General features: G+C 42.9%; 2 protein-coding genes across 5 annotated transcripts in view; both read right to left on the bottom strand.

The window, feature by feature from the left end:
* LOC126481292 (synaptic vesicle membrane protein VAT-1 homolog) overlaps positions 1–26864 on the bottom strand; it is an 87746-nt gene that overhangs the window by 10018 nt on the left and 50864 nt on the right. The gene's annotated exons all lie outside the window — the stretch shown is intronic.
* LOC126481290 (synaptic vesicle membrane protein VAT-1 homolog) overlaps positions 17409–26864 on the bottom strand; it is a 58796-nt gene continuing 49340 nt past the window's right edge. The window contains exons 3-7 of one of the 4 annotated variants that reach the window (XM_050104930.1): positions 26113–26304; positions 25831–26041; positions 21634–21888; positions 17838–18082; positions 17409–17763 (exon numbers count right to left, since the gene is read on the bottom strand). In XM_050104930.1, coding sequence (XP_049960887.1) covers positions 17491–17763; positions 17838–18082; positions 21634–21888; positions 25831–26041; positions 26113–26304 — 1176 coding nt within the window. In that variant the 3' untranslated portion in view covers positions 17409–17490. The remainder of the gene's footprint in view (positions 17764–17837; positions 18083–21633; positions 21889–25830; positions 26042–26112; positions 26305–26864) is intronic. The other 3 variants (XM_050104932.1, XM_050104931.1, XM_050104929.1) reach the window with 3 other exon arrangements.

Here is a 26864-nt window from a genome sequence, read left to right as displayed (position 1 = left end):
CGCTTCAGTCTGCATTTAGGCCTACACATCGTAGGTGTTGGAGACTTGAAGATTTCTGGCACCATATATTTTCATTTGAGTATGGCTAATAGTTTCATAGACCAAATCGGAGTAAAGTACTGCTTATTTCCCGCTTCGGGATATTTCGAGTCTACTGCAATCAGCGACTTGCTGTTCGAACGTATTTTTTCTGAGCTATTTTGTTGAAATTGCCTGTCGCACTTCATAAATTACAGGTGTGCTGCATTTGCTTAGTAGTCTATTAGTTCACTGGCGGTACCCGTTCGATTATAATCTAGTGCAAGTAACAGGTTTTATCTGCATAAAAATCATCTCTGCAGAAGAATGGGTCGTAGCGAAGTTAACAATACTAAGATCTACACTTTCAGCAGGTGACGTCACTAGGCACGCCTCTTTAATAAGTTTGTGGAGACTAGGGATGTTCCCAGGCCATCGAAGTATCTATGCCTACTCATATGAGTAGTAAAGTCGTCTTGCGCTTGTACTCATAGGAGTATTCCAGAAGTATACAGCTACCGGTGTATCGGACCTTGGGCTAAGATAAGTTTTAGCCGCTGGAAAAAATCTTCCTTCGTTTGGATTTTATGTGCAAAAAGAAAAAAAAGAGAAAACCACATTTTTGTGGGAACTTTTGAAGCGCTTCACTCCTATACTTCAAACTCGTACGAATCAGTTGAGACTTAGCACTAAGATAGATAAAAGAAGAGCCAAACGGAATTTTTTTATTATTATCTGTGTCTGTTGTCAAGATGCGTTGGTTTAAGGTCGAGCTAAATGTAGCACGTAAAACTCCTTGCGTGAACTGAATGCGTGTAAACGGTTCATAATCCATGCCGTGAAGATTTGACAGGCAATGCTCGGCGATGGCAGACTTATTAGGCTGTTGCAATCTCGTGTGCCGTAGGTGTTCACGGCATCGGTCTTCATCAGCGCACCTGATGATGGCAACAAGGCCCATTGTCGAAATATTGTGTCCTTTCTACACTCACACCAGGCTGTTAACCCAAGATTTATTTCGTCATCTAGTATCATGCTACATGACTACACACGATGCGTTATATTACACCCTATTACACAAGCGCCAATATGTCAACGTATTTTGATTTAAATGTCGCTGAAGCTGCCAGATAACTCAGTCGTGCCCAGGACATATTCGCCTTTTGTTTTGTGTTATGGCAGGAGCGTTGTTCATGCTGGTGCTGGGTACATATGACATTTTACTTATTTGCTTATTTTATGTGGTCTAGTAAAACACATTACATACTTTCAATTCTTTATTAATGATGATCCTTAAACAGAAGGGTCACCTTTTGCAATGTTTCCCAAAAAGAACGATTGCAATGAATATGTAAGATGTAATTTATTCCTATTCTTAGTCATAGTTGCTCCAGCTTTCGGAAACATACACTCTGTAGACACAGATGTTGCATCGCCAAGATGATAGTGATGAACATATTTGCAGAAACACGAAATAATGAATTTCATGTCTACCCATTCTGCACATGGGTTGCGTCTGAAAGATACTAAAGTTTTTGACAAATAAATACTTCGTCACCTTGATGAACAGCTTTTTTTGCGGCTGTGCTAGCTGCTCATGATGTTTCCGAAAGTCAAAGTCGTATTCTTGTGTTACAGCAGACGAAGCACTGTCTTCCTCCAATTCACTTGGTCTACTTTGTTGCTCATAAACCACACTTTCGAAATTTGCATGCCTCGCCCGCATGCTGCTGGATCTTGAAAATGAGATTTTTTTAAACTTTGGATCCAATAGAGTAGCAATGGCTGTATGGTCATTTAATTCAATTAACCCGTACCTATTCTTCAGCTCTCTCAGTAAAGTGTTCTTGCTTTCTTCGAGAATTGGTGAAACTGGTGTGATACTATTATGTTCTGTTAACTAACAATCAATTCCTGGCGTTTCTCCTGTGACATATCCAAGACGCTTTAGTAAAGCTGTGAGTCGGTTGATAGTTTCCATCTCTACAGCATACAAGTAATCACACACTCACTAGGATAAGCGCGAAAAATCGATTCGGTGCAAGTACTTCTCTTTCCATACCAAGTATGGTAAGAATGATTCGTTACTATAAATACTCGGTACCGAAAGAAAAGTATCGAATACCTTCTTCTATTTACTTGAATCCTAACGTCACTAGGAAATGAAGAGTGGAATGAATGAGGGATTTGTGTTCATAACGTCGATGAACCTACATGCAATAGTGTAGCACCACCAAGGGCTTTTCGGAAAGACGATTAAACGTCAACGAGCGAGAGCTGCTGAAGGACATGACTGATAAGCATCATTATGTGTGGCAATCCGACTAACTTTTATACAAGCCAAACGAAGGTGCATGGGGCTTTTTGGTGCTATACCTTTCAATTTGACTGAATAAATCATAAACTGCTTCACGAAAAAAGGTGTCCTAGATACGGGGCAAAATAGTGGAGTTATGTTCGCTGCTTATTAAGGAGATTACGCCGATGACAATAATGAGGCTGTCCCATTCACCTCAGTCACATTCCCGACGGGCTTCGCTAGTATCAAGAGACAGGTGTTTGAAACCGACGAGGTAAGTGATGAAGAGAACAGCTTTAATAATGTAATCTCGTCTTATACCACTTTGCCCCTGTCGCCTCTTGGAAGAGTGAAAAGAGGGAAACTCATTTTTCAGGAACATCGACAGGTACTTCAAATTATTAAAATACAAATATCTGTTAAGTTGTAGCCACAACTCCCTAGGACGGTGGAAGCCTGGCACTTAAACATTTGGGTTTTTAATAAGCTCGTGGTTCCGGATTTTTCTGGTTTCCCACTAAGGTTTCCATGCAGCACCCCAGATAAACCCAGTGGAGTGTATTTGGACTGCTCCTGATCATCTGGAAGTGATGCGATTCCTAGGTGGCGAGAGCCAATCTTAGCAAAGAGGGATTGACTCATTTTCAAAAACTTGATGGCAAGTTCATAGACAAATCGCCTTTCGACGATGGAGAGCCGAACTCCTGTTTGATAGGATTCGCACCCTGCTTGTTCGAGGAGTTTATCTGACTGTGCACTAATGTTCCACATACATCCAATGACAAGAACGTCATACTTCTCTACAAGAGTGCTGTGGAGTGAAATAGTGGACAAAATATTTTTCAGCGGAGTATACCAACGCGAGGGATGCTCCGCAGAGAACTAGCGCATCTCCTCCTCATGCACTATCTGCCAGCTGACTCACCAGTAGTAGATATGTAAGGTGGCATTCTGGCACAGTTTGCGTCACCCATAACGTCATAGATGACGTCATCAACAACGCCATGGATGAGTCTTTGGCAGAAATTCCAATTTTGGTGGGAAATTCATAAATATCCTATCTGCATTAATGGAAGCAGGGTTGTTCTCCTACATATTAATCGCTTGGATATTTAAAAATCCCAATGGCGAAAATGCATACTGGGCAAACTCTTTGCCATCAGAATCCAAGACTTGGTACAGTGGAACTGACCCTGTGACATCACAGTCCAACTGAGACCAGTCGGGTTATTTATAATAGTGTACAATCCTTGTATACTGCTCCAGAATTGGAATGAGGACAGTTTATGGTGTCACAATCCGGCACAGGTCAGTCAGGCAATTTTTATAACAGTGTATAATTCAGGTATAAGGCAGAGTAGCGTAAGAGGCAGAGGATGTTTGTTCAGGTTCTGGCCTATCTGTTGACTTCCTTTACATGTTTCTTCCCACTCAGGCTACTATTCACTCAGAAGTGTGAGATCACTGCTTCTGCTAAGTTTGATCTCTCCACTTGCAGGAAGGGGAGGACAGTAATCTCTGTCTCGCACTACCCCCAACACTGCCCCCACACATCCCTGCACCACCGCCATCCCAAGCCAACCACACTGCCCTGACAACTACACCGTCCATGAGCGTATGCGCTACTCCTCACTGAGCTTGGCCCTGTCCCCCCCCCCCCCCCTCCCATCCTACAAGTCTACTGTGTTATGATTAAGCAACTTACACACACACTCTTACATTATAATTTAAACCATTCATGCCTCCACACCAGTTACCATTAAGTTCAAAATATCGAGAGAATCCACTTACAGTATGTCTGTATGCATGGGCTCTTCATCCCATGGCGGTACATCGAAGTGTGAGTGTATAGTGTGAGAGAACTCACTGTCCTCCCCTTATTTCCACTCACAATAACTGGACGGAACAAACTGTCTGGTATAAGTGTTGATTAGAATAAACTTTGTAAAGTGCATAGGCAGTGCACCAACTGGGGCCCTTGGCTTAGTTGGGAGACGTACACGCACATCCGATACGGGGTCGTAAAGCTACCTCCCTCAGCCGTTACAACAGATTTGTTGAGCTGCGCCAAATTCCCTTTTGATAGCATTTTGGCATTCTTGTGGAGTGAGTGACCCCAGTTATCCTGTCAGATTACTGAAGCCTAGTATTATTTGTAAGTTTTATTGAATGATGAATATTTACACAGCAGGTCATCATCGTGTCTGCCACGGCCCAGCCGCAGTGGATACACCGGTTCCTGCGAGGTCACCGAAGTTAAGCACTGTTGGTCGTGGCTGGCACTTGGATGGGTGACCATCCAGCCGCCATGTGCTGTTACCATTTTTCGGGGTGCACTCAGCCTCGTGATGCCAACTGAGGAGCTACTCGACCGAACAGTAGCAGCTCTGGTCAAGAAAACCATCATAACGACCGGGAGAGCGGTGTGCTGACCACACGCCCTTCCTATCCGCATCCTCAACTGAGTATGACATGGCGGTCGGATGGTCCCGATGGGATACTGGCGGCCTGAGGACGGAGTGTGTGTGTTACTCATCATCAAGTCTAATGACCAACACCAAGGATACTTGTGTTCAGCTTCTGTCAGGCGCGTCTTCTACACTCAGCGGAGTGCAGATGTTGTTGTCGAGGTCGCAAGTGGATAGCCATGATTGGCCAGACCACCACAGAACAAGTGAACTCAAAGCAGCTGGATTAATACCACGTGATAAGTCGTCAGCAGGATTATCCTATGATTTGACATGTTTCCAGTTTGCAACTGAACTCAGTTCCTGGATTTCAGAGACTCTGTTGGCAACAAAGATTTTCCAGTGACCAGGACTACACTGCAGCCAACAGAGAACTATTTTGGAGTCCGTCCACAAATGAATGTTGTAACTAACCTCATTCTATGGCTTATTACGTTATTATTGGGTCGGCACAGACTCCGTGCAACTCACTTGGTTACTTCCTTCTATTAAACTACAGCATAGGCAGATGGTCGCTGCTGGCAGTCGTCGTGCGGCAGCTGTGAATCAATCGTGTAACGCAGCCGTCTACTTGTAGCGTTCCGTGTAAATGCCATGAAGCGCCTTAGAGTCAACAAAGCGCAGCGCTCGGAACTGTGTCCGAATATTTAAATCAACCAGTTGCAAATGGAAATGCTTATTGATTGTGAAATTAATGTGAGAAGATTAGGGTCGCCCCCGACTCTAACCGTACAACTAGACAAAGGTTTGGCCGGGTCGGAAAATAAATTAATTTGATCACAGACCATAGAGGTGCATACGTTGTGATATCGCTCATAGGGGATGCGATGTAATTAATAGTATTACCCATGCACTGTTCATGAGAATCAAACATTTAAAATGAAATAGAACGTGCATGAACATGGTACATAGGATCAGCTCCCAGGAAGACACCTGAAAATAGGACTTAATCTAAAAGCATTTGTTTTAAAATAAAAGGGGGAAGTAATCACCGGACCTGTACGTAAGGAAACGCGTTGGATGTGCTAACGGGAAAGCTACGAGGTGAGTGGCTCAGGTGCAAAAACGTAACCTCGGAATACAAGAGAAAATTGTGAACAAATTCATTTATTCCCAAGACATGGATGTGAATCATGTACACAATTCCTGATAACATTAATTCCTAAAACATTAAAGAAAAACATCGATATATTCACCGCTATAATCTACTCCTAAAATCATTCGTGTGAGTCATACATTCAACTGCGGCTGCCTGATACGTGACTGCAATGGCTCGTGAAACGGTACACGTTTCGCAGTACACTCGCGTGCCCACGTGGTTTGTGGAGACGCAATTTCTAGGTATCGTGGCCAAGTTGCAACAATATCACATCACGCAATCATGAACAGTTAACATTCTTTAAAACACACACGAGATAGGACAGTTAGTGATGATGGTAGCCCAACAAACTCTAATGTGCATACGGTACATGGGCCCCAACGTGGTACACGCGATCGCAACGCACTCCGGCGGCAGTTTCGGGAAATTCCTTGTTCGGAAATCACACTTTTTACTAAACTGGCTCGCGTAAAATTCCCACGTTAGCTCTATTAAAACGTAAATTTCCTCCATTGCCCTCGAAAAGGAAAGTACAATGTCCAATCAATAGGGGCACAGGCTCATAAAAGTTCCATTACAAACAGTGCGATTCAAATTTGCAATACTTCTTCACATAAGATAAACATTATTTCATCATTCCCACATTTTAGTAAAACCCCTAGGTCGGTCTTACTTGATCTCTGTTCCTACCCAATAGCAAAACCTTTGCAACACGTGAATTACGAAGCGTAAAAGAAAATGGAGCAAAATAGCTTTACACAAGTAGCGCAAGGTGTCCTGTAGATCAAGCCAATCGAACATCCAAAGAAAGTGCACTTATAGTTACATAACATCAAAAATTATAGTATATACTTATATTAAATTAATTATAAAGTAACAGAACCTAATAAAAACGCAAATGTTAGGAAAAATATTATCTACTGGCGAGTCGCGAATCGCCGCCCAAACATAAAAATTTCACTACTTGGTGATGATACTGACCACACTACGCTAACATTTTATAGTTTATTGCCATTTCTAGGATCCTACCAATCTTAGCACTTGCTGAAAGCTTTAATCGTAGCTATGTTACTAACTGAAATTTGATTATAACAAATGGTACCAAGAACAATGCGTTTCGGTTCGATCCTCAGTGTATTGCTGCCTTCAAATAGCATACTCTCATAATACACAAGTTAAATAATTCTTTTGCCCCGAATATGATGTTTCTCATTATTTTATTGCAGCGGATTACGCAGTTAACAACGGGTTTTCCAATGATTCTCAATTTGCTGCTGCTCAGAAACGGCATATATACGTATAGGCTTGAAATGAATGCCAATACTGCACCTCACAACCTTCTGCTGAAGGGAGATGGGGTGCGTGTGACGTAGGTGGGGTTGTGCCATCTCATTGGTCAACGCTCAGACGCATGCTCAGAATATCTGTCATGCTATATATTGGTCTGCACGTTCAGAAAGACTCCCGAACGTGCTATTCCCCGCTATGACGTCAGAAATTCGGTACGCTCAACGCTCAGCATTCGGATACACGGTCCGCGTGCCGACAGCTTAACGCAGGTAGATTTCTCACAAGTAGCACAATCCTCTTTAACCTCTTTGCCTACTTGACCACTATGAGAGGTGGCTGTTCTGTACAACTGCTGCTGAATCTGTGCAACTATCGCAGACTTTCTGCAGCAGAGTACGCCACCATCTAGCAACGTGACACAAAACCACATTCATTCAATCAGTAATGAATAAAGACAAACAAGGAAAAGAAAGAGAAATGCTAGTAAAAGTGGGCTACCAGACTAATGAAAGGTGGCTACAGGACCCTTTCAGTGTTCCCACTAACTACGATGTTTAAGACATTGGCCACCTTGTGAATGAGTCGAGCAAGAAGCAGAGCACCACACAATTCCAGTCGTGGAAGAGACTGTTGTTTTACAGAGACAACCCGAGATCTGGCTGCAGCCAATGAGAAACACACTGTTGTTGGGAAGAACACATCTGACGTATACACACGCACCATATGCCACCTGTGAAGTATCACAAAAACCATGAATTTCTAATTTAACATACTGGGGGCAAGGAATAATCTTCCAGTTAATTAAAAAACCATTTAGGGAAGGCAGTTGCTCACAAACAGCATTCCATTCGCAGTGAGGTTGGATGGAAGAATTTCATCCCAATCAAGGATTAGTTGCCACAAGCACTACAAGAAAAATTTGAATTTTATGACTGCTGGTCCTAGAAGCCCCAGTGGGTCATAGATTGATGATGCTGTAGACTCGACATTGCGCTTGGTAATATTTGAGAGCCAATGACTCTTGACCTGCACATCGCACTGGAATGTGTCAGAGCCAGGATGCCATAATATCCCTAACGTTTTTATGACTTGTTCACCAGTAAGATGACAAGGCAAAGACGCTTCTCTGTCCTGCACAGGAATTTTTTCCATGACCTTGTGACTGTTGGAACACCATTTCCTCAGTGGAAACCCCCGGAAGCAAGTAGCTGAGTCAGCTGAACTGAAGTTCCTGAGCTTCAGGTTCTGTACCTGATCCACGTAATAAGAAGTCGTCCACATAAAAGTTAGACATCGACGCTTGCTATGCCATTGGAAATCTGTTTTGATTTTCCAAAGCCAACTGTTGAAGACATCTGGTAGCAAGAAAGGCAGCAGGAGCGGTCCCATAACTGAGCGTACACAGTCTGTATTCTTGCATCGATTCAGACAGTGCTTCCCGCCACACAATGCTCTGGAAGTTCCTTTCATCAGGATGGAGAGACGCTTGGCGATACATTTTTGCTACGTCAGCTGGCAGAGCCACATGAAAGGAGCGAAATCTTATAATAATGGAAAATAAATCAGGCTACACAGTGCCACCAACCATCAAGATATCATTGAGAGATACTCCATTAGAAGTGGCAGCAGTACCATCAAATACTACTCTCAACTTAGTAGTGGAGCTGCATTCTTTGAAGACAGCATGACGTGGAAAGTAACACCTTGGACCAATAATACCATGAGAATTAGAGATCTCCACGTGTCCCAGTTCGACATATTCATTCATGAGTGCAGCATATACCTTCTGCAGATTCGGTTATCTTTTAAATCTCCTCTCCAGATGTGCCAGTCTCTGTGAGGCTTGTTGTCGTGATTCACCTAAGGTTTTCAGTCAGGTTTCACAGGTAGTCGAAACACAAATCTCCCTTCTTCATCTCGTGCTGCGTGGTGCTGAAAGTGAGCCTCACATATTTTATCCTGCTTACTCATCATTTCCGTAGATACTTCCTCTAACTCGCAAAACCTTTGCAGTTTGGAATTTGAATTGTCACCTCTAACAAAGCACGAGGTCACTGTAGAACGAGGCATGTTTCATGGAGCTGAAGGTATCCTACCGTCAAAGAAAACCTCAGCAGCAAGAATTAAATCCGCTGTTGAAATCTAGATCAGTGAGCGGAAGATTGCATGGGACACTCCAGGACCTTTTTTGTGATATGCAATCTGATCGGCAGTATCCGGATATTTACTAGCAGACACTAATATAAGCTACATATATTGGTATAGTCGCACACTATATTTAAAAAGAGAAAAAATAAACGTTATAGACAAACTTGAGGTGTCTGCATGGCGTTAGCAATGCACCGAAAGTGATTCGTTTCTTCGAAATATTGTAGCATCATTCTCTCTGGGGATTAATAGTAACATTTCGATATTGTTTAACGTGTCGCATCTTCTAAATACTCAGAAATGGAGACAATAATGTGATTACAGCAGCGTTTGCATCACATGGATGGATGGGGTGAACACTGTGATATATTCCCACAACACTTCAAAGATACAGCAAATCCATACAAAATAAATCAAATAAGACGGCCATACGCCGTACTTGTTTGCCCTTCCACTCTTGTATATCTGCGTGGTACAGGATCATTACTAGATAGGATTAACGAATAGTAGATAGAACGTGTACTGAATTTGCCTGGTGTGAACGCATCCCGGCTGACAGTTGCTAGAACATTCACTGTTGCCTATGCAATGTAGATTCCTCATCGAAGGAGGAGAGAAATTCGTCAATAAGACGCATGTAAATACAGTTTTCGTGGTTAATATTACCGATTTTATAAAAAGCGCATGTTTCAGTGCTATTTGGACTATCGTGATGGTCACATGTACAGTGTCAGACCCCTAGGTAGAGAGCCCTCTAACTAATGGAATACTGGTGTGGCAGTGAGATGCGATTTCGAGAGAATTAGCAGGGCTCTGCGATTTGACTGCAGACATCTAGATGTAGCCTTACTCGTCAAAATATCGTAGATTCATTTACATCCATACTCCGCAAGCCACCTGACGGTGTGTGCCATATATCAAAGATTGGAAGATACGTGAATGGTGAGAATATGGAGGCCAAGCGATACTCTGACAAAAGAGGGGCTGAGAGGTGATCTCCATGCCTCTTCTTCTAGACGTTGTGAGCTAACGTATTACTACCTCCTACACAGTCTCACGAAGTGACTGCAATGAGAAGTTTTGGGGTAATACGAAGGTTTTTATCGAGAGACATTCAGCAACAGAAGATCTGCGTTTTGTTTTTCCAAAAATATATTAGGGTGTGATTGGAAAGAAAAAAAAGCGATATTACTATTGCGTTGTACATCTGCGTATGAACTGTTGAATTTTTATTGGGTGAATTGTTAAAGGCGGAAATATGAGAGGAAAAGTGATGTCATCCATGAAGGAGCAGCCATCATATATTAAGGTTGGTTGGTGACTCACCTTCTATTAAACTGCGATGCGAAGGGATCGAATAAAAGTTAATTTTGCTTAAATATGTCTTCATTATTTCATACAAATTGAGCAACTCATTTAGAACAACCAGTTGCTAATGAGATGACCAGTCACTTTTCTCTCTATTTTGAAGTAGGACACTGTCTGTGCTAAACCAGCAACACGTCTGTAAGCACTTTAAGTTAGGTGCAATCCATGCAGCGAGATACAACATTCTTCTGTGAGCTGTGTGTGCCAATAAACAGATGCATTTGCATTTTAATACGTATATTAAATTTACGTTGTTGACTCATTCTCGATAGCTCACAAAGAGATTGTTAACTTAAATATTATCATGTGTGATTGAGTTCAGGTTAGTTTAATGATTGAAATTGTTGTAACAAAAAAAAAAAGGTTTAAATGGCTCTGAGCACTATGGGACTCAGCTGCTGAGGTCATTAGTCCCCTAGAACTTAGAACCAGTTAAACCTAACTAACCTAAGGACATCACAAACATCCATGCCCGAGGCAGGATTCGAACCGGCGACTGTAGCGGTCTTGCGGTTCCAGACTGCAGCGCCTTTAACCGTATGGCCACTTCGGCCGGCGAAATTGTTGTAACATCTTGGGCATTTAATTGCGGAGCACTTCAACTCTGATTGTAAAGAATAAACTGCTCCATATTTGGCTCACGTGCCTGGGCCATATTTAGAGCGTGAATGTCTGTGTGAATCGGTGTTTGGAAGGGGCTCCCTGGGTATGGATGTGTGATGTAAGTGTTAGAGTTCCATATTAAGAAGGAGATTGGCTACATCATAAATAATCCTCCCTCTATGAGCTGCATTTTTCAGTTGCAGTGATTTTTTTTATAGAGTGCGGCATGTGGAGTCAGTTTGCAAGATTGTTCTTGGGCGATTGACTCACTACCTTGCTCCTAAGTGAGCCAACCGCTCGCCAATTACAATCTAAAATGGCGTAGGGGCCATGAGAGGTGGCAGAAGCCCCCTCTCATATTTCTATCTTACTCTGAGTAATTCGATTTTCCTCTCTAATTGCATGCGGTGAAAAGTTGCTATTCCTTCACATGCGGACTTCCCACGCAGCGTCTCTCGTCACCCAGGTGGTCCGGTGACAGGCGGGATCTGCGGATCTTGAAAAGGTTAAGCCGCCGGGTGTGAGGAAGTCGAGTGAATGCTTTCCAGACTCCGAGATTGTCATAACAGCGGCGGAGACACGCCCGCAGGGGCCTGAAGGAGCGGCTGGGCTAGAGATTCCGCCCCTTCACAGAAACTTAGCGAAAACACATTCTGGCGGGCTACCAGTGAGGCGTGGGAACGACTTGTGTTCCCATACAGTTTTGGCGGGCAAATTCCCGCGTTTTCTGCAAAATTGTAACTGTGATTGACTTACTCAGGGTATAGCTCCGTGACGTAGCAAAATCGGCCCAGAAATAGGCGCCAAGAATCTCCATTGGTGGAATGGTAGTGCTTTGGCAATAGAGTGGAATTTTCCTCCGGTTTTCGAGTTGCTGATTGGAACGTTTAACCACGACCACTGTCGTGGGGGCAGGAATGTTCGGTGTTCGATTTGTACGGGTGCTATTGTGGTAGTCGGCTCTCGCCTTTCGGTCGGAGTAGGTTACAAGACTGAGCTCTCGCTGCTCTGGACAGCCTGCCTTCCGCTGGCTGTCTAATATACTTTTATTTAATTGTAACTGACGAAGTTGCTGAAGTTTCGACTTCAACGTAACTTTCAGAGTACAGTTGGCAACAGAGCGTTCTGCGTACGAGAGTCCTATGTTGTCTGTCTTGAGCAGTTTTGGCTAAAGTTGACTGTATCGGAGTTACTGTGTGATTTCGCTTGTTAAAATCAATCACTGTGCCGTCAGTGATTGTGTGACGAGCCTTCTTCGTCTCCCTCAGAGGCGCATTTGTATTGCTAGGAAGACTTTAGTCTGGAACAACCAGACCAGGATAATTTGTTTCGAGCTATACTCACGACATAATCAGCACCACGACGGGAAATTTACGTTGTTGACCCGTAGATAAAGTCCTGTGAATAAAGTCATGACATTGCTCTGCAGCTCAAAAATTCTAACCAACAGACAGCCATTATTTCTGCACATTATTCTCAATAAGTTAATTGTATACAATGGAGATACACTTCGCATTGCTGTTCCCAAACCCGTCCCAACGTGACACACTGCGTCTATTCACGTGTCTATTTCTCTTTCGTATGCATTTAATCAAGCCTTTGGCATTCGCAGCCAAAGTTTTCATTGCACTAGACGTGTTGTCTCCTCTTTTTGTTTGGGATTCGGAATTTCGCAACCGCAATCGCATATTCATCTGAACTGTACAAAACAGAAACTTTCTGATGCATTGAAACTGTTTTGCAGCCCTGCGCATCAGCGACCGTGATTAGACCTAGATTCAGATCAGAAAAACAGTATCTTTGCTGTCAATTGAAACGAAAACAATAACCAGTAGCATACCTTTATTCAGCTACGAAATCAACATATACTTGTCGGTAACATCCAATACAATCCACACTGCATCACCGCCACACCGTTAGTATGAACTGTACAGTCACTTTCCATACCTCGCCAAGGTGTGTGTTTCTCTGCTATGAAACCTCAGCTTTAGCATCCAACGACTTACCGGCCGTCGTAAACCCCCGCATCCAACTCTTGTACCGCAGCAGCGCGTAGTACAGGGATGCACATATACCGCTTTTAATCCTCCCATGCTCGCTGATAGCCAGGCCGAACAGCTGGCGTACAATACCAGCATATTTACCAGGTGCTTTACTCACAACCAAGCCAAGCTATGCCCGACCCAAGCAGGGCAAAGGAGTCTTATTTTCCTGACCGTGTTCCCGCTGAGCTATCCTACGTACCGGTTTGTTCTCCACGCGTTCATTAGGACTCGGAAATTGATGGATAGTCCTTTTCTACTCGTGTATCAGAAGATGAGGCCCACAGTGGTATGTATTCATTTTGGTCTTTGTAGGCCTGAAAAGGGTGTATTTTAAGTGTTTTTTACTTTTACTTGTCGGCATTTTTTCTGGATTATTTATTTTAGCTATGAATGGCTTTATTAGCAACTTTGCTTTGTTTCGACTAGTTCTGGCTATCCTCAGTTCGAACCATCATAGCTCACCTCAAGTATATGTTTCCTGTAATAAGCACAATTATCTCTTAAAATCGAGATCCTCTGCACCTAAGAACCTAAAGATCACTTATATTGCTACGCCAACTAACGTAAGGTTTTTGAAGTCTTGTTCCTGTAACCTTCGTGAGTTTCGTCCAAATATGAACCCAGTTATACCAATTTTAATTACTTTTTCCAGGACGTGTATTGAAGGTTCCCTCAATTCATTCTACGTGGCCATATTCACCAAATCCATTTTAGCAAACACGAATTTCGTTTTTGATACTACGTTAGTCTAAAAAATATATGCCTGATAGAAGAAGCTTTTCGTTCGTGTTATCCTTTCTTCACACTGCGTTGCATACCATCAGAATTTTGTATTATAATTTGGTTTAATTTTCCGCCATATTTTCCAGGCTTTAGGTCCTTGTAAGAGTGTTTTACGCTATTTTTATAAGGATTTTTGGGCAACGGATAGGACTTCAGCTTCCAAACCCTAAAGTGAGACTCCCGTTGATATACAAACGTAGCAATGAAATTACACTCCGTTATGTATGTGGAAATTCACATAAAATATTGTTTATTTAAGGATCTTGTGTTCTCTATTGCTTAATCGATAGCTAATGAATATTTTATTTTCTATAACAGATCTAAGTATTTACAAAATATCCTTCACTTATGATACAGGAGTTATTTTAACCAAAGCAAATCCTAATATATATTTCACCAATTTACCAAACTTAAACAATTGCAAATGGCTTATGAAGAATAATAAATGTCGCTTGAGAGAATTTTACACAAGAAAGCCCACTGTGACTCCACCATGTAGCCAGTACTAGAATAACTTATCTAAATAACTACATGAATGCCATTCTGATTGTGTGTTACATAAGCGTTACTACACGTGTGCTTATTCAGGGGAAGCGTGTTTACCACAATCATTTTGGGGAAGCTGGAGCAGCTTTTACAGATACCATTTTGTATTTTCATTGACAGTTGCCTCTGTCCACTGATATCAAGGCAGTATTACTTTATCAGACTTAGTCATACAAGCGTATTAAATATTACCATACATTAATGTAAGTGAAAAGGCAATTCAAAAGCGTTGAGGTGTATCATTGTGACGAAGTTTCCACGTTCAGAATGGTTGATTATTCTAGTGGAGAATTGTACTTAAGACCTGACAAAGTCCAACTACGTCACATGGTATCAAAGAATCAGACTTCCTTTACAGCAACACCGATCCGCTACCACGTATCCGCACAGCGCTCCAAGACTCGGCAGCCTGTTCCGCCCCTTTGTAACGAGCTACGAGATCACCTGCATCGATGCACGGTTACTGCAGACATTTGTTGAGATCCGGGTTAGTGGCTATGGGGCAGTTGGCGCGTCACATGCGACGGCCGGTGCAGGACACCTTGAAGTTACTGTTTTTGCTGGTTTCGCTGCCGTTACTTGCCGCAGCCTGGACGGATACGGAAGTCGTGTAGCGATAACGGGTTATTAGTGGAATTGCAGCAATAACCGAATGCTGACACCAGATACAAGGTTGGTACAGTACCCTATTTTCTTAATACCTTAGAGGAAGGACTTGTGGCTCAATATGGGCGGAACAAAAGTTGGGGTGGAGTATTACATGTGCAGATAAGCTGTCCTAGCATCTCATCTTCATGGAACAGGATAATATTTTGAATGCTTATATGAGACAGCCCAACAAATTTAACCGTGCAGGTATATGAATTTGAAAAGGAAACTACACTTCGGAAACACATCGCAGATTGACGTTTTCCTGGAAAAATGATACTGAGAGGGAAACGAAGCCTTCAGAACGGACGTATGAGGTGTATCACGTACAAAGTAATGTGAAGGGATTTAATAAAGATTTGCTTTAGGTGTGGGTTTTTGCTGTGGCCACGGGGTCGTTAGCGTGTTCTGTGTAGTTCCTTGTGGCTCAAAACAATTTCAAGGATGTAAAAAACTGAGTGGCTAGGTAGTAACGAATGCTTAACCTGAATAATAAAATCTTCTGAAGTATATCAAAGTGAATCTGGTCTAGCACGTTGTACTGTATAACTCTTCCTAAACCAGTGCCATTGAAAGAGAGTAAATGTGCGGCATGCTAACATTTATGGGAAAGACTGTCCTAGCGAAAGAGAATAAAATGTGTTACATCTTCAAAGACACTTCAGCTGTCAACAGTTCTAGCCGATGGACGTTTTTCATTATGTCTTTCGACCTCTATCGTTCTGATCTGAAAGAGCGTCACGACGCTAAATGAAGGCCTAACCTCTTGTGACCACTACAGTCCGTTGCGACACGTTATGTAGTCTTACTTTTCGACTCCAGAGGTCTTGTTTCCCTTCGCTTTCTAGTGAAATTAAGCGAAAGTAAACCTGAATGCGTTTTACTCCCGCATGCCTTGTACTGCCAGTACAAATTTGATAGTGCCAGTATCCATCTTAAAAAGGGGCGAGTCTGCAACACTGGAATCAAGGTAGATGTCCACACAATCTTATTTATCAAGGGAAACTGGAAGGAATGGGTAGAAGATACTGGAATGTCGAATGATTGGAAGAGGAACGTAACATGAAGGAAGATGTTCAAGAACATGATACGACGTAGAGCCTTCAGTTCAAACGCCAGACGCTAAGAAGTGGGACAGCATTACTGATTGTACTATATGAACACGAATAAAGCCGCAAGAGCTTTAATACCTCTCAGCTTGAGGTTTTGTTTACACAAGTAAACAAGGTGGAAAGAATTGAGAATATGAGGTAGGTAAACGAGGCTTACTTGTTTTAAGCAGTAACGGTAAATAGTTTTCGCTTAAAAATAATCATGTTAGCTGAGATTCCCAGACTCATAATTTAGTGAATCTACCAGGAAGTAGGTGCCACTGCAATGAGCTTAGAACTATAGGCTGCGCGGCCTGGAATTTTGAGTAATGACGTTGCAGAATACTCCTACTTTCTCGTTAGACTAATTGCCAAAACGGTGCTCTGTTCTCATGGTAAGTTTTGACACCCCTGTGTCATTCTACAGAAAAGGCTGAAGGATGCTATGGGAAGGCGTAAAGCATTCCCATTAATTTTTTTTTTTTTAAGACTAAACTTTTAAAGCAACGGATATTCTTTAAATTTGTTATGTGCGACGTACAGTCCACCAAGAAAGTAATCTGAAAAATCTTGCGGTATCTCAGAAAAACGTCTGAAAGATGGAGAACAGACACGGAAATGGATGTAGTTGGACAAAGGGAGGTAGCATGATCTACATGGTTCTATCACCACGAACAAGATCTGAAAATTCTGTAGCACCCAGCATTCGCATGGTGTCATACATTTACCTCTTTTGCACACTCATGGTAACTTAGCTGGCTTTTCAGGTTAAAATTACTTTGCCTGAAGTTTGACACGTTTTACCTTCGGAGAACCGGTACAGATCTGCAGGTCATGTTCAGTACCTGAGTGGTTTGTGGGGTGGGGTGTTTCACACATTGAATGAGTAACTCGCTGCTCAACTTTTATTTATTATTTAACTTCATTAAAAATGACATTTGGCTTTATACGTTTACAGCACCGGGTAATATGCAATTGCTACTGTTAAAAGTTATACCACGGAGAGCCATTAAAATCATAAAATTTTAACTGAAGTATTTGTACTGACGGCACCATATAGCCTGAAATTCCCAGCAGCGCCATATCAAGGAGCGCTGACATCAGTCTTATCCTCTGCGACAGTCTCTTCTGCTTGTTCCACATGAGGGGGTTCGACCACCGTTGGTTCTGCAGGAGACGCGCAGTCTTCCTTCTGCACTTCTGGGTCAGCTTCTTTTGCCTCCTCCACTGCTGTTGGCTGTGGCTCTACCGCAGTTTGAACTTCCACAGCTGTTGTCTCCGCTGCCTTCTGCTTGACCTCCAGAATCACTTTCCCGAAATTCTCACGGCTGCATAGTTGCGTTATGCCTTCAGCCACCTGCAAGTATCCAAAGGGTACAGAGGAGACCTCTTTCCTATGAAGTTTATAAATACTTAGCGCAGTGTACTCACATTTTCGAAGGGCAGAACAGCGTGAATACAGGGCTGTATTTTGGCACTGGAATACAGCTTAAATATTTCATTGAGAGATCGCTGCACTGCCTCCGGATGAAGGTCTAGCCATATGCCAATGTTCACTCCTGCTATGCAGTAGTTTTTACTAACTACATCCGCAGAGGACACCGATCCGCTATCCCATTTAGGTCGTATTAACCCCCATGATGTATATTTTGAGTATGTAGCTGTGCTGTTCGACCCTGAAAAGAAGTCATTAACGAACTACGTTAGAAAAGCATACAGCATGAATGCTTGCAGCCTAACTACATCTAATTTTTAAGCAACAGCGCACGCTTTCACCTTATCACGCCGGCGATGAAGCAGGAAACCCAAACCCGGGGCTACCAACAACTAGTTCCAAACAAGTTGCCAAAGCAACGGAAAGAATCCTTGCACATAGCCGTAGAAGGACACTAGGGATAAAGGGCAGGCCAACAGCAATTAATTTGGCTTCGTCCTAGCGACCAACTAGTGAATGAGAAACTTGCCGAGTAATCTCGTCAGTACTTCATTTCATGCTCGAAACTACTTTTTGTTCCCCAGTTTGAGGTTTATCTCTTGTACGATAATTTTTCCTTTACCCTTTGGATCTCAACAATACAGAAGAATTTTTTCACGAAGTACCTTTTCGTATCGGTAACATCGTATACAAGAACGAACTGCGGAACGTGAAGAGACACTTGGGTGAACGACTGATAGTCGTCAATCACCCAGAATTATTACAGGATATATTTCAAACCAAATTCGCATTTTGCTTCGACAATTCCACTTCTCGTTACTGCCATGAAAACGCTTTAAGCAGATTATAGTCCTTAATAAGCAGAAATGCATCTAAAATCTGTTAGTATTTTATTTTGCTTGCTACTCCAGAGGTAGCATTTCAGAATCAAAGCTGTAGTACGTACTCAGATTTGCATTACAGCTATTTTAGACCTACTTCCATTCCGTGTCGACCTCAGGATGATCACCATAAGAAACGACTATGTTGCTGTCGCATAGCAAGATATTCGCGCGCTCTGTATCTCGGAACGCTGTAAGTGACTGCTACGATGTACTACGTTCGTAGAAGTACTTCATTGTGCCCTTAACTGTCTCTTACAACAGCATCGGCTGTTTCGCTCTAAAAGTACTGGTACTACGAAAGACGGTGATCAAGCGGAAACCACTGGTACTCCAAGGGTTACCCAGTCTTTGGGAGAAGGGTTGCCGAGTTGTTGGGTGGCTTGGGAGGAGTGGACCAAGCAGTGAGGGTATGGGTCCCACCGGATAACGGAAGGGTGGGGAAAGAGGGGGGGGGGGAGACCCTTGTCCTTTCGAAGGCACCATCCTGGCATTTGCCTGAAGCTGTTTAGGGATATGGAGAACCTGAATCAGGATGGCCGGACGGGGGTTTGAACCGTCGTCCTGCGCAACTTCGGCCGACCTCTTGTAGGGAAATTTTGGTAGCCGAGTCTTCATGTCCGAAATAAAAGACAGTGCTCCTGAACAATTTGAAGTTAACTATATTTAGTAAGGCCTTGTCAACCAATACTTTAGTGACTAGGTCTGACCCATACCTCATACGCCTGGCAGAGTAAAGAGAAAATCCAAAGGAAAACAGCGTTTCTTTGCAGGTTCATATAAGACGAAGCCATCAGATTCTCAGTCGACTCCGGTAGCAGATGCTGCAGGATAAAATATTTCTTGTGCAGATTTAGAGGGCGAACGCTTTTAAACGAGTCAACCAATATAATGCTTCCTAATGTGTATCTCTCGCTGAAAATTATGAATGTAAAATTAGAGAGTCGCGTCCACACAGGCTTACCAGCCATGCTTCTCACTAATCATTCGCGGCTACGACAGCCAAACGATAAATTTAGTGCCCTCCGCCACACACAGTAAGACTGCTAGCAGAATATAGGTCTGCCTTGAATATGTTACAGTGCGTTACATAGTTTAACCCGACCCATCTACATTGAATGATTAATATCTAAACACTAGCTTTGCAGGTAGTTTTTTCCGACTGCAAATTAACTTTGAACTCAGTTTGGTGTGGAACACCTAGATCCTGCGAAGAGCCTGCAAACACATGGATCTCAACAGAGCCAAAATATATTCCTCGAGAATCAGGCTAGAAGAACGAACATTTCAGCATTTTTCTTCAGCAAAGGCTTCCACGTATCACGCCAAATGTGGCTGAGCCTTGTCCTGGATTGCGGCATGATCTGGACAGTACTTCGTACCGGCACCGTCCTGGTGTATCAGTATCAGAACTCTTCCCCAATTATTGGGGAGTGGGTGCCGCAACCTGGGCACGATGGTTCCAGCGTATTATTGCTGCAGTAGGAGGAAATTAATGCCAGCGGACACGGTAGCAGCATATATCACGTACTTCCAATTTAGAACAGGCTGAGGAAGGTTCACACTGCTTTCCACCGCCATTGGACCACCATCTTTCTATACCGGCCAGACTACTCTTGTTGCCTTCGACTATTCACCAGTACACTTTCGACCTGTAGTCATTTTATGGTTTAACGTAGTAACTTTACCACGCTTCAGCCCACGTCAGAACAATATTAGAGTTAGGCAAGTCATCACATGCCCCGTGGAGGCTACGTTACCATTGTCACACTGTTTTAAAGACTTTTCGGCGCTGTCTATGTCGTAACTGAGGAGTACACAGCACCCTTCTCTAGACGAGTTGGTACGTCACGCTATCACAAACCAATTTCCGAATGAACATTATCACATTTTAACTATTTCACCAGGTGGTACGTGCCCTACTCAGTAGGGCAAGATTTTCCATTCCTATCTAGTACGAGCGCCCATAACAAAATCATCTATTTGACACGTTCCCTGTTTCGCATATTTGGTCTACGATTAATTACATAAATATGGACGCATCCGAATGGATGTACCTAAACCACTCTTCCTGGTATTTCAATTTTCACCGAAGTTTTGTTCTAAAGCGATGGGTTGTAACAATACGTTAATTTTAATTATTTCATCCTGGCCGGACTTTAAAAATCAAATTTGGGAGCACTTTCTACAGTTTAAAAACCCCTTTATAATTACGCCTGACTAGATATTAGTCGCCGACTGGCCTAGACAAAGGTTTTTGTGAAAGAGCTGTGGATCTATTTATGCGAGCTTCGTAAGTAGGGAAAAAATTTTAGGCGTTTGAAATCTGTTACTGCCCGAGAATGTTGGCAAGTGGACAGGAAACACGAAGCATCTAAAAACGTAGATGCAAGTCCATGGATACCCCTTATCAGATGGAAAGGGGAGGAGTAGTCACGACAGAGCCGAGAGGTACGGAATTTATAAATCAGGGGCAGTTTAAGACAAACACCAACAGGCCATAGAGAGTCGAGGTACGTTATGCAGAGACGGAAAGACTAAAATAGCAGCATCAAACCAGTCTAAGGAGAAACTGTCCCCGTAGCTTCCGTCCTAATTTATGGAATTTCAGCTGCTCTCTGGCTGCATCGATATCCCTTTATCGCTATTACAGCACAGCCAACGTCATACCAGTGGCAGTTCACTGGCCTCTCAACGACAATAAAGACTAGCGACGTGTGTTACTTATTAAATTAAGACTAATGCAAGAAAGCATTTCACCGATATTGTAAATAAGTTTTTCCACAGCAGACCTGCACCATACTAGGAGATCGAGTAAAGCATTCTGGCATGTGAGCTACTATTCATGGAATAGCTTCTAAATGTAGCAAGAGGCAACACGATTGTTACTGCAATGTTTCTTTTTACTTACCTAGCAGTACCAACTTCCCGACAGGTTTGAGAATTTTTAGGCACTTCTCAAAATCGCTTCCACCATCGGTGTTTACGACGATATCAACACCTTCAGGGTAATCTTGCAATATTTCGGTTTCATAGTTGTCATGACGAAATACCCGCTTCACGCCAAGAGAACGGAGCTTTTCGTGCTTTGATTCAGAAGCTGTTCCTACAACTTCGACATTGTCCACTGTCTGAGCAAGCTGGATGAGTGCCGTGCCTACACCACCTGAAATGAGAGGGGAATTTACACTGAAGTAACGAAGATACTAGAAACTGACTTCAGCGCCAGTGAGCTGAAGTAATTCAAGTAAGTATTGAGTAACAAATTTTGAGTATGCCAGACCTGGCCCCAAGAGCACCAGAGGTTCTAATTTTGTTTTGCAGCTGGTTGTAGGATTTTGATTTGTATTACCTCTATTTACATCCGAATATTCCATACTGAAGTCGCTAAGCTGATGTGTGGGTGCAATGCTGGACAAGTGGGAGTCCTGCATACCTGCCTTAGGACTCTCAAGGCAGGTATTTCAGCACATCCTGTCGCTCAGGACATTAAACCGTGTATGTGCTTAATGTCAATCCCATGTTGCCGGCAGCGTCCAAGACTATTTTCAATCAGTGTTATTAACGTTATTTGATTTATCAGAAATGCTACACACATTACACCCAGTTTCCTACATCCAGTGCACCTAATTTTAGTTAAAGCATATCGTTAACATCAGCTCACCCAAATTTAGAAAATAAACCTCTTCCACAATTTTCGCGTAACCGTGCACCCATGTGTGGATGCTAGTTAGCTAAAATCCGAGACAATTATACGAAGAGAACAGTACTAAATTTCTAAGCAGTGTGTTTACATGGTACTCGTGCCTTGTCAAAAGGACAGTGATCCCTAATCTCAAATTTACCACTTTCTAAAATGCTCTTGAAATGGTAGTTACAAAACTTTTCAGTAGTCTTAATTCACCACCCAACGATCATTACACCAGATACACTGTCTCCATTTGATATTCCTTGTTCTTGCAGTTTTTGTAATTTGGTGGACCTATACATTTTCAACACGTAAGTGAACTGATTAACATTTTGGCACTACCAGTGTGTTTGCTCAAATTGTTTTGACCGAGCAACTACTGCCATGCGCCGTCTCTAGTCCTTTTACCTGACGACTGCTGCAGCATATGAATATTAGTCCGTATAAATTACAGCTGAAATTCTCGGTGGCTACAGGTGGTAGGTTTCTTACACTACCGGTTAGGATGGAATCAAAATTTCGGTGGCAGGCGAACGCAATGTTGGACAACGTGTGAAATTCCCACATTGAAGTTTTATTTTGTGCCCTGGCAGTTTCATCGTGGTCGGTAGTCCAGTTTTCTGTTGTGATGTCAACGAGGACGCAAAACGAATACCTGGATCCCTCTTTGTCCCAGTTAATTTATGTTCGACATCCTACGATAATGTCTCGTTCTGTTACGCCACGGCAGGTGTTTGTCAACATCCACACGGTTACTCTGCAATTCACACTGAAGTGCCTGGCAGAGGGTTCATCAAATCATTTTCATACTACTACTCTACCACTCTACTCTCGAATGGCGCGAGGGAAAAGGAACACCAACCGAGGACGGACGGACCGACAAGTTTAATGTATGCAGTCTCTTGGATCTTCTATGTGTTCTGCCAACAAAGCGCATTCTTTGTTTCGCCTTCTCCACAGTATTATCTACGTGGTCTTTCCAATTTTAGTTGCTTGTAATTTTAATTCCTAGGTGTTTAGTCGAACTGACAGCCCTTAGATTCGTGCGATTTATCGTATACCCTAAATTTATTGGATTTCCTTTAGTACCCATGTGGATGACCTCGCACTTTTCTTTGTTTAGTGCTAATTGTCACTTAGCACCGTACAGAGATTCTCTAGTTTATTTTTAATTGGAACTGATCGTCTGATTTTACTAGACGGTAAATTACAGCGTCATCTGGTGAAAGTATAAGGGGGCTGCTCAGATTATCACCGAGATCATTTATATAAAGCAGGAACAGCAGAGGGCCTGTGACACTGCCTTACAGAACGCTATGAATCACTTCTGTTCTACTCCACGATCTACCGTCTAACACTACGAACTGACCTCTGAGAGGAGATCACGAATCGAGTCACAACTGAGACGATACTCCATATGCACGCAATTTTATAAATAGTCGTTTGTGGGGAACGGTATCAAAAACTTCCTGGACAGCTAGGAATATGGAATCGATCTGAGATCCCTTGTCAACAGCACTCATTACTTCACAGGAATAAAGAGCTAGCTGTGTTGCTCAAGAATGGTATTTTCTGAATCCGTGTTTGTTATGTATCAAGAGATTTTCTTCAAGGTGATTCATGATGTTCGAGTACAGTATAAGCTCCAAAATCCTACTGCGAATTGAGGTCAGTGATATGGGTCTGTAATTCAATGGGCTACTCCTCTTTCCATTCTTGAATATTGGTGTGACCCATGCTACTTTCCAGTCTTTAGGAACAGACCTTTCGTCAAGTGAGCGGTTGTATATGATTGCTAAGAAAGGCGCTATTGTGTCTGAATACTCTGAACGAAACCTGACTGGTATACCATCTGGATCGGAAGACTTGCCTTTGTTAAGTGATATGAGTAGTTTCGCAACACCTACGATATCTACTTTGGTCACATGTCAACATTGGTTCTGGTTTCGAATTCTGGAATATTTAATTAGTCTTCTCCCGTGAAGAAACCACGGTAAACTATTTAATAACTCCGCTTTAGTGGCACCATCATCCGAAACATTTCCTTCGCTGTCGCGCGGTGACGGTAGCGACTTTTGCCACTGGTGTTCTTTACATACGACCAGAATCTCTAGGTTTCCTACAATATTTTGAGACCATGTTTCGTTGTGGAAACTATTGAAAGCATCTCGCATTGACGCCCGCACTAAATTTCGAGCTTCCGTGAAACTCAGCTAGTCTTGGGGATTCTGCGTTTTTCTGGATTTCGCATGCTTTTTTTCGTTGCTTCTGCAGCAGTGTTCTGACGTTTTGTGTACCACGGTGTATCAGTCCCGTCGCTTATTAACTTATGCAATATGAATATATTGCTGTCGATACTGTATCTTTGAGGTTGAGCGATACCTGGTCTACGGTGACATAATTAGCTTAGAAGGAATGGAGACTCATTCTTAGGAATGCATCAAGCGAATTTTTATCTGCTGTTTTAAATGGATATATTTTGCGTTTATTTTTAGTGGTTTTGAGTTGATACGCTTCTACGCCTCTACAATGACCTTGTGTTGACTAATCCCTGTATCCGTCAGGACGCTCTATTACATCAGGATTATTTGTGGCTAAGAGGTGAAGCGTGTTTTCGCTACCATTTACAATTCGTGGGGGCCCAGGAAGTATTTAGTACGGTTTCGGAAAATATTTTGTCTACCATCGGCTTCGAACATGTATTTTCGCCAACAAATCGAGAGCAGATTGCAGTCTCCAGCAATTATAACTGCTTGAGTGGGGTACTTATTTGTAACGAGGTTCGAGTTTTCTTTGAACTTTTCAGCTACTGTATCATCTGAGCTGGCGTGAGGGGGGGGGGGGGGGGCGGCGGGTCGGTACAAGGAGCCAATTATTATTTTGGTACGGCTGTTGAGGATAACCTATACCCGTAGTAATTCGTAGGAGATACCTACTACCGTGAGAGACAAACAAAATCACCTACTTTGTTTAATCCACCTTCTCTGAAGACTGTTTGCGCCTCTAAAAATTTCGGCATAATTTACCTCCAGCTTTCTGTTCGTATAACAATTTCAGCTTCACTGCTTTCTATCAGCACTTAAAGCTCTGATACGTTTTCATCACACCTACGACAATTGACAACTACAATCCCGACTACTGCTAGGCCGATCCTCGTCGAAACGAGACTGTCTAACCTAGACAACCGCCCAGTCCACGCCACACAGCCCTTGCTACCAGTGTAGCCACCTCCTGTGCGTAGTGGACACCTGACCTATTTAGCGCGACCCGAAACCCCACGGTGAAACGTATCCACACCATCGCAAATGCTACATGGAAGAGATACACTTTCCACATTACGTTACCGAAAATAGAATAAAAATTTGCGCTGGTGTACGAGAATGAGCATAGTGAAAATTCCATCACGTAATTACAGTTTACCTGCGATCGACTGCATAAATACTTTCTCCGCGTTCGCAAGGCATCCGAATTTATACAGGCAGAAGTGGGCCACAACGAAGTTTAGACCAAGACTGACGGCATCTTTTAGGCCAATATCTTCCGGCAGCAGAAAGCAGTACTTGCGTTGGACGTGGACAACATGCCTAAACAGACCACCTTGCATTTGCAGACAGAGCACTTTCTGGCCCGCCTGTAACAAAGCATCAGAACATTAGCTTTATTCCGGACAACGAAAGAAGTGCTGGAGAAAACGTGTCTTACCTGCAGATCGGTGACCGCTTTGCCCACACGTGTTACGATGCCGGAACATTCACTGCCCATGATAACCGGGAAGAGTCTGTTCCTTATTATACCCAAGCGCAAGTAGTGGTCTGTGAAGTTCAGGCCACAGTAATGGACTTCAACTTCGACGTGGTCGTCGCAAATATCTTTCTGCAGTGGCGCCTCTGTTACCTGCAACACGAATATGCAACTGTATTTCGAGCCTATCACGATTAGACATTCGTTTAAACATTTGGAGGTTAACAGGGCCTAAAATTCAGGTTATTTGCAGAAGTAGGAAAGCTTAGTACTACCTTGTCTATAAAGACGTAGCAAATATGTTTTGTGGAAGAATCAGCCAAGAAAATACGCAGGTAACAGGGTTAATACTGTTACCCTGTCTTTAGTGGGCAGACAAAGTTTCGTGCTTAGCTCCTGGGAGTCATTTTCTATGAAGACATTCGGAAACAGTAATTTACTGTGCCCGAATACAAGGCGATTGCGGGCAAGCGGCGATGGAAATTATTGGGTTTGTGCTTCAAGCAGATTAAGCTACGGCTCATTCATCGCAGCAGCAATCAGACAACTATCGCCATCTCACTTTCACTGTGCAGTTGTAAAGTTGGAAAATTCACACACTTGCCCGCATTTCGTTTCGATGCAGGAGGGTTCTCATTTTGAAGGTTAGTGAGAGGCTACAGTGATGAGGTCTGAACAGGCAACATTTGAATAAAACTGGGGTAAACAGCACG

This window comes from Schistocerca serialis, chromosome 5 (genome assembly GCF_023864345.2).
Source record: "Schistocerca serialis cubense isolate TAMUIC-IGC-003099 chromosome 5, iqSchSeri2.2, whole genome shotgun sequence".
NCBI lineage: Eukaryota > Metazoa > Arthropoda > Insecta > Orthoptera > Acrididae > Schistocerca > Schistocerca serialis.
This window is presented reverse-complemented; position numbering and strand designations above follow the sequence as displayed.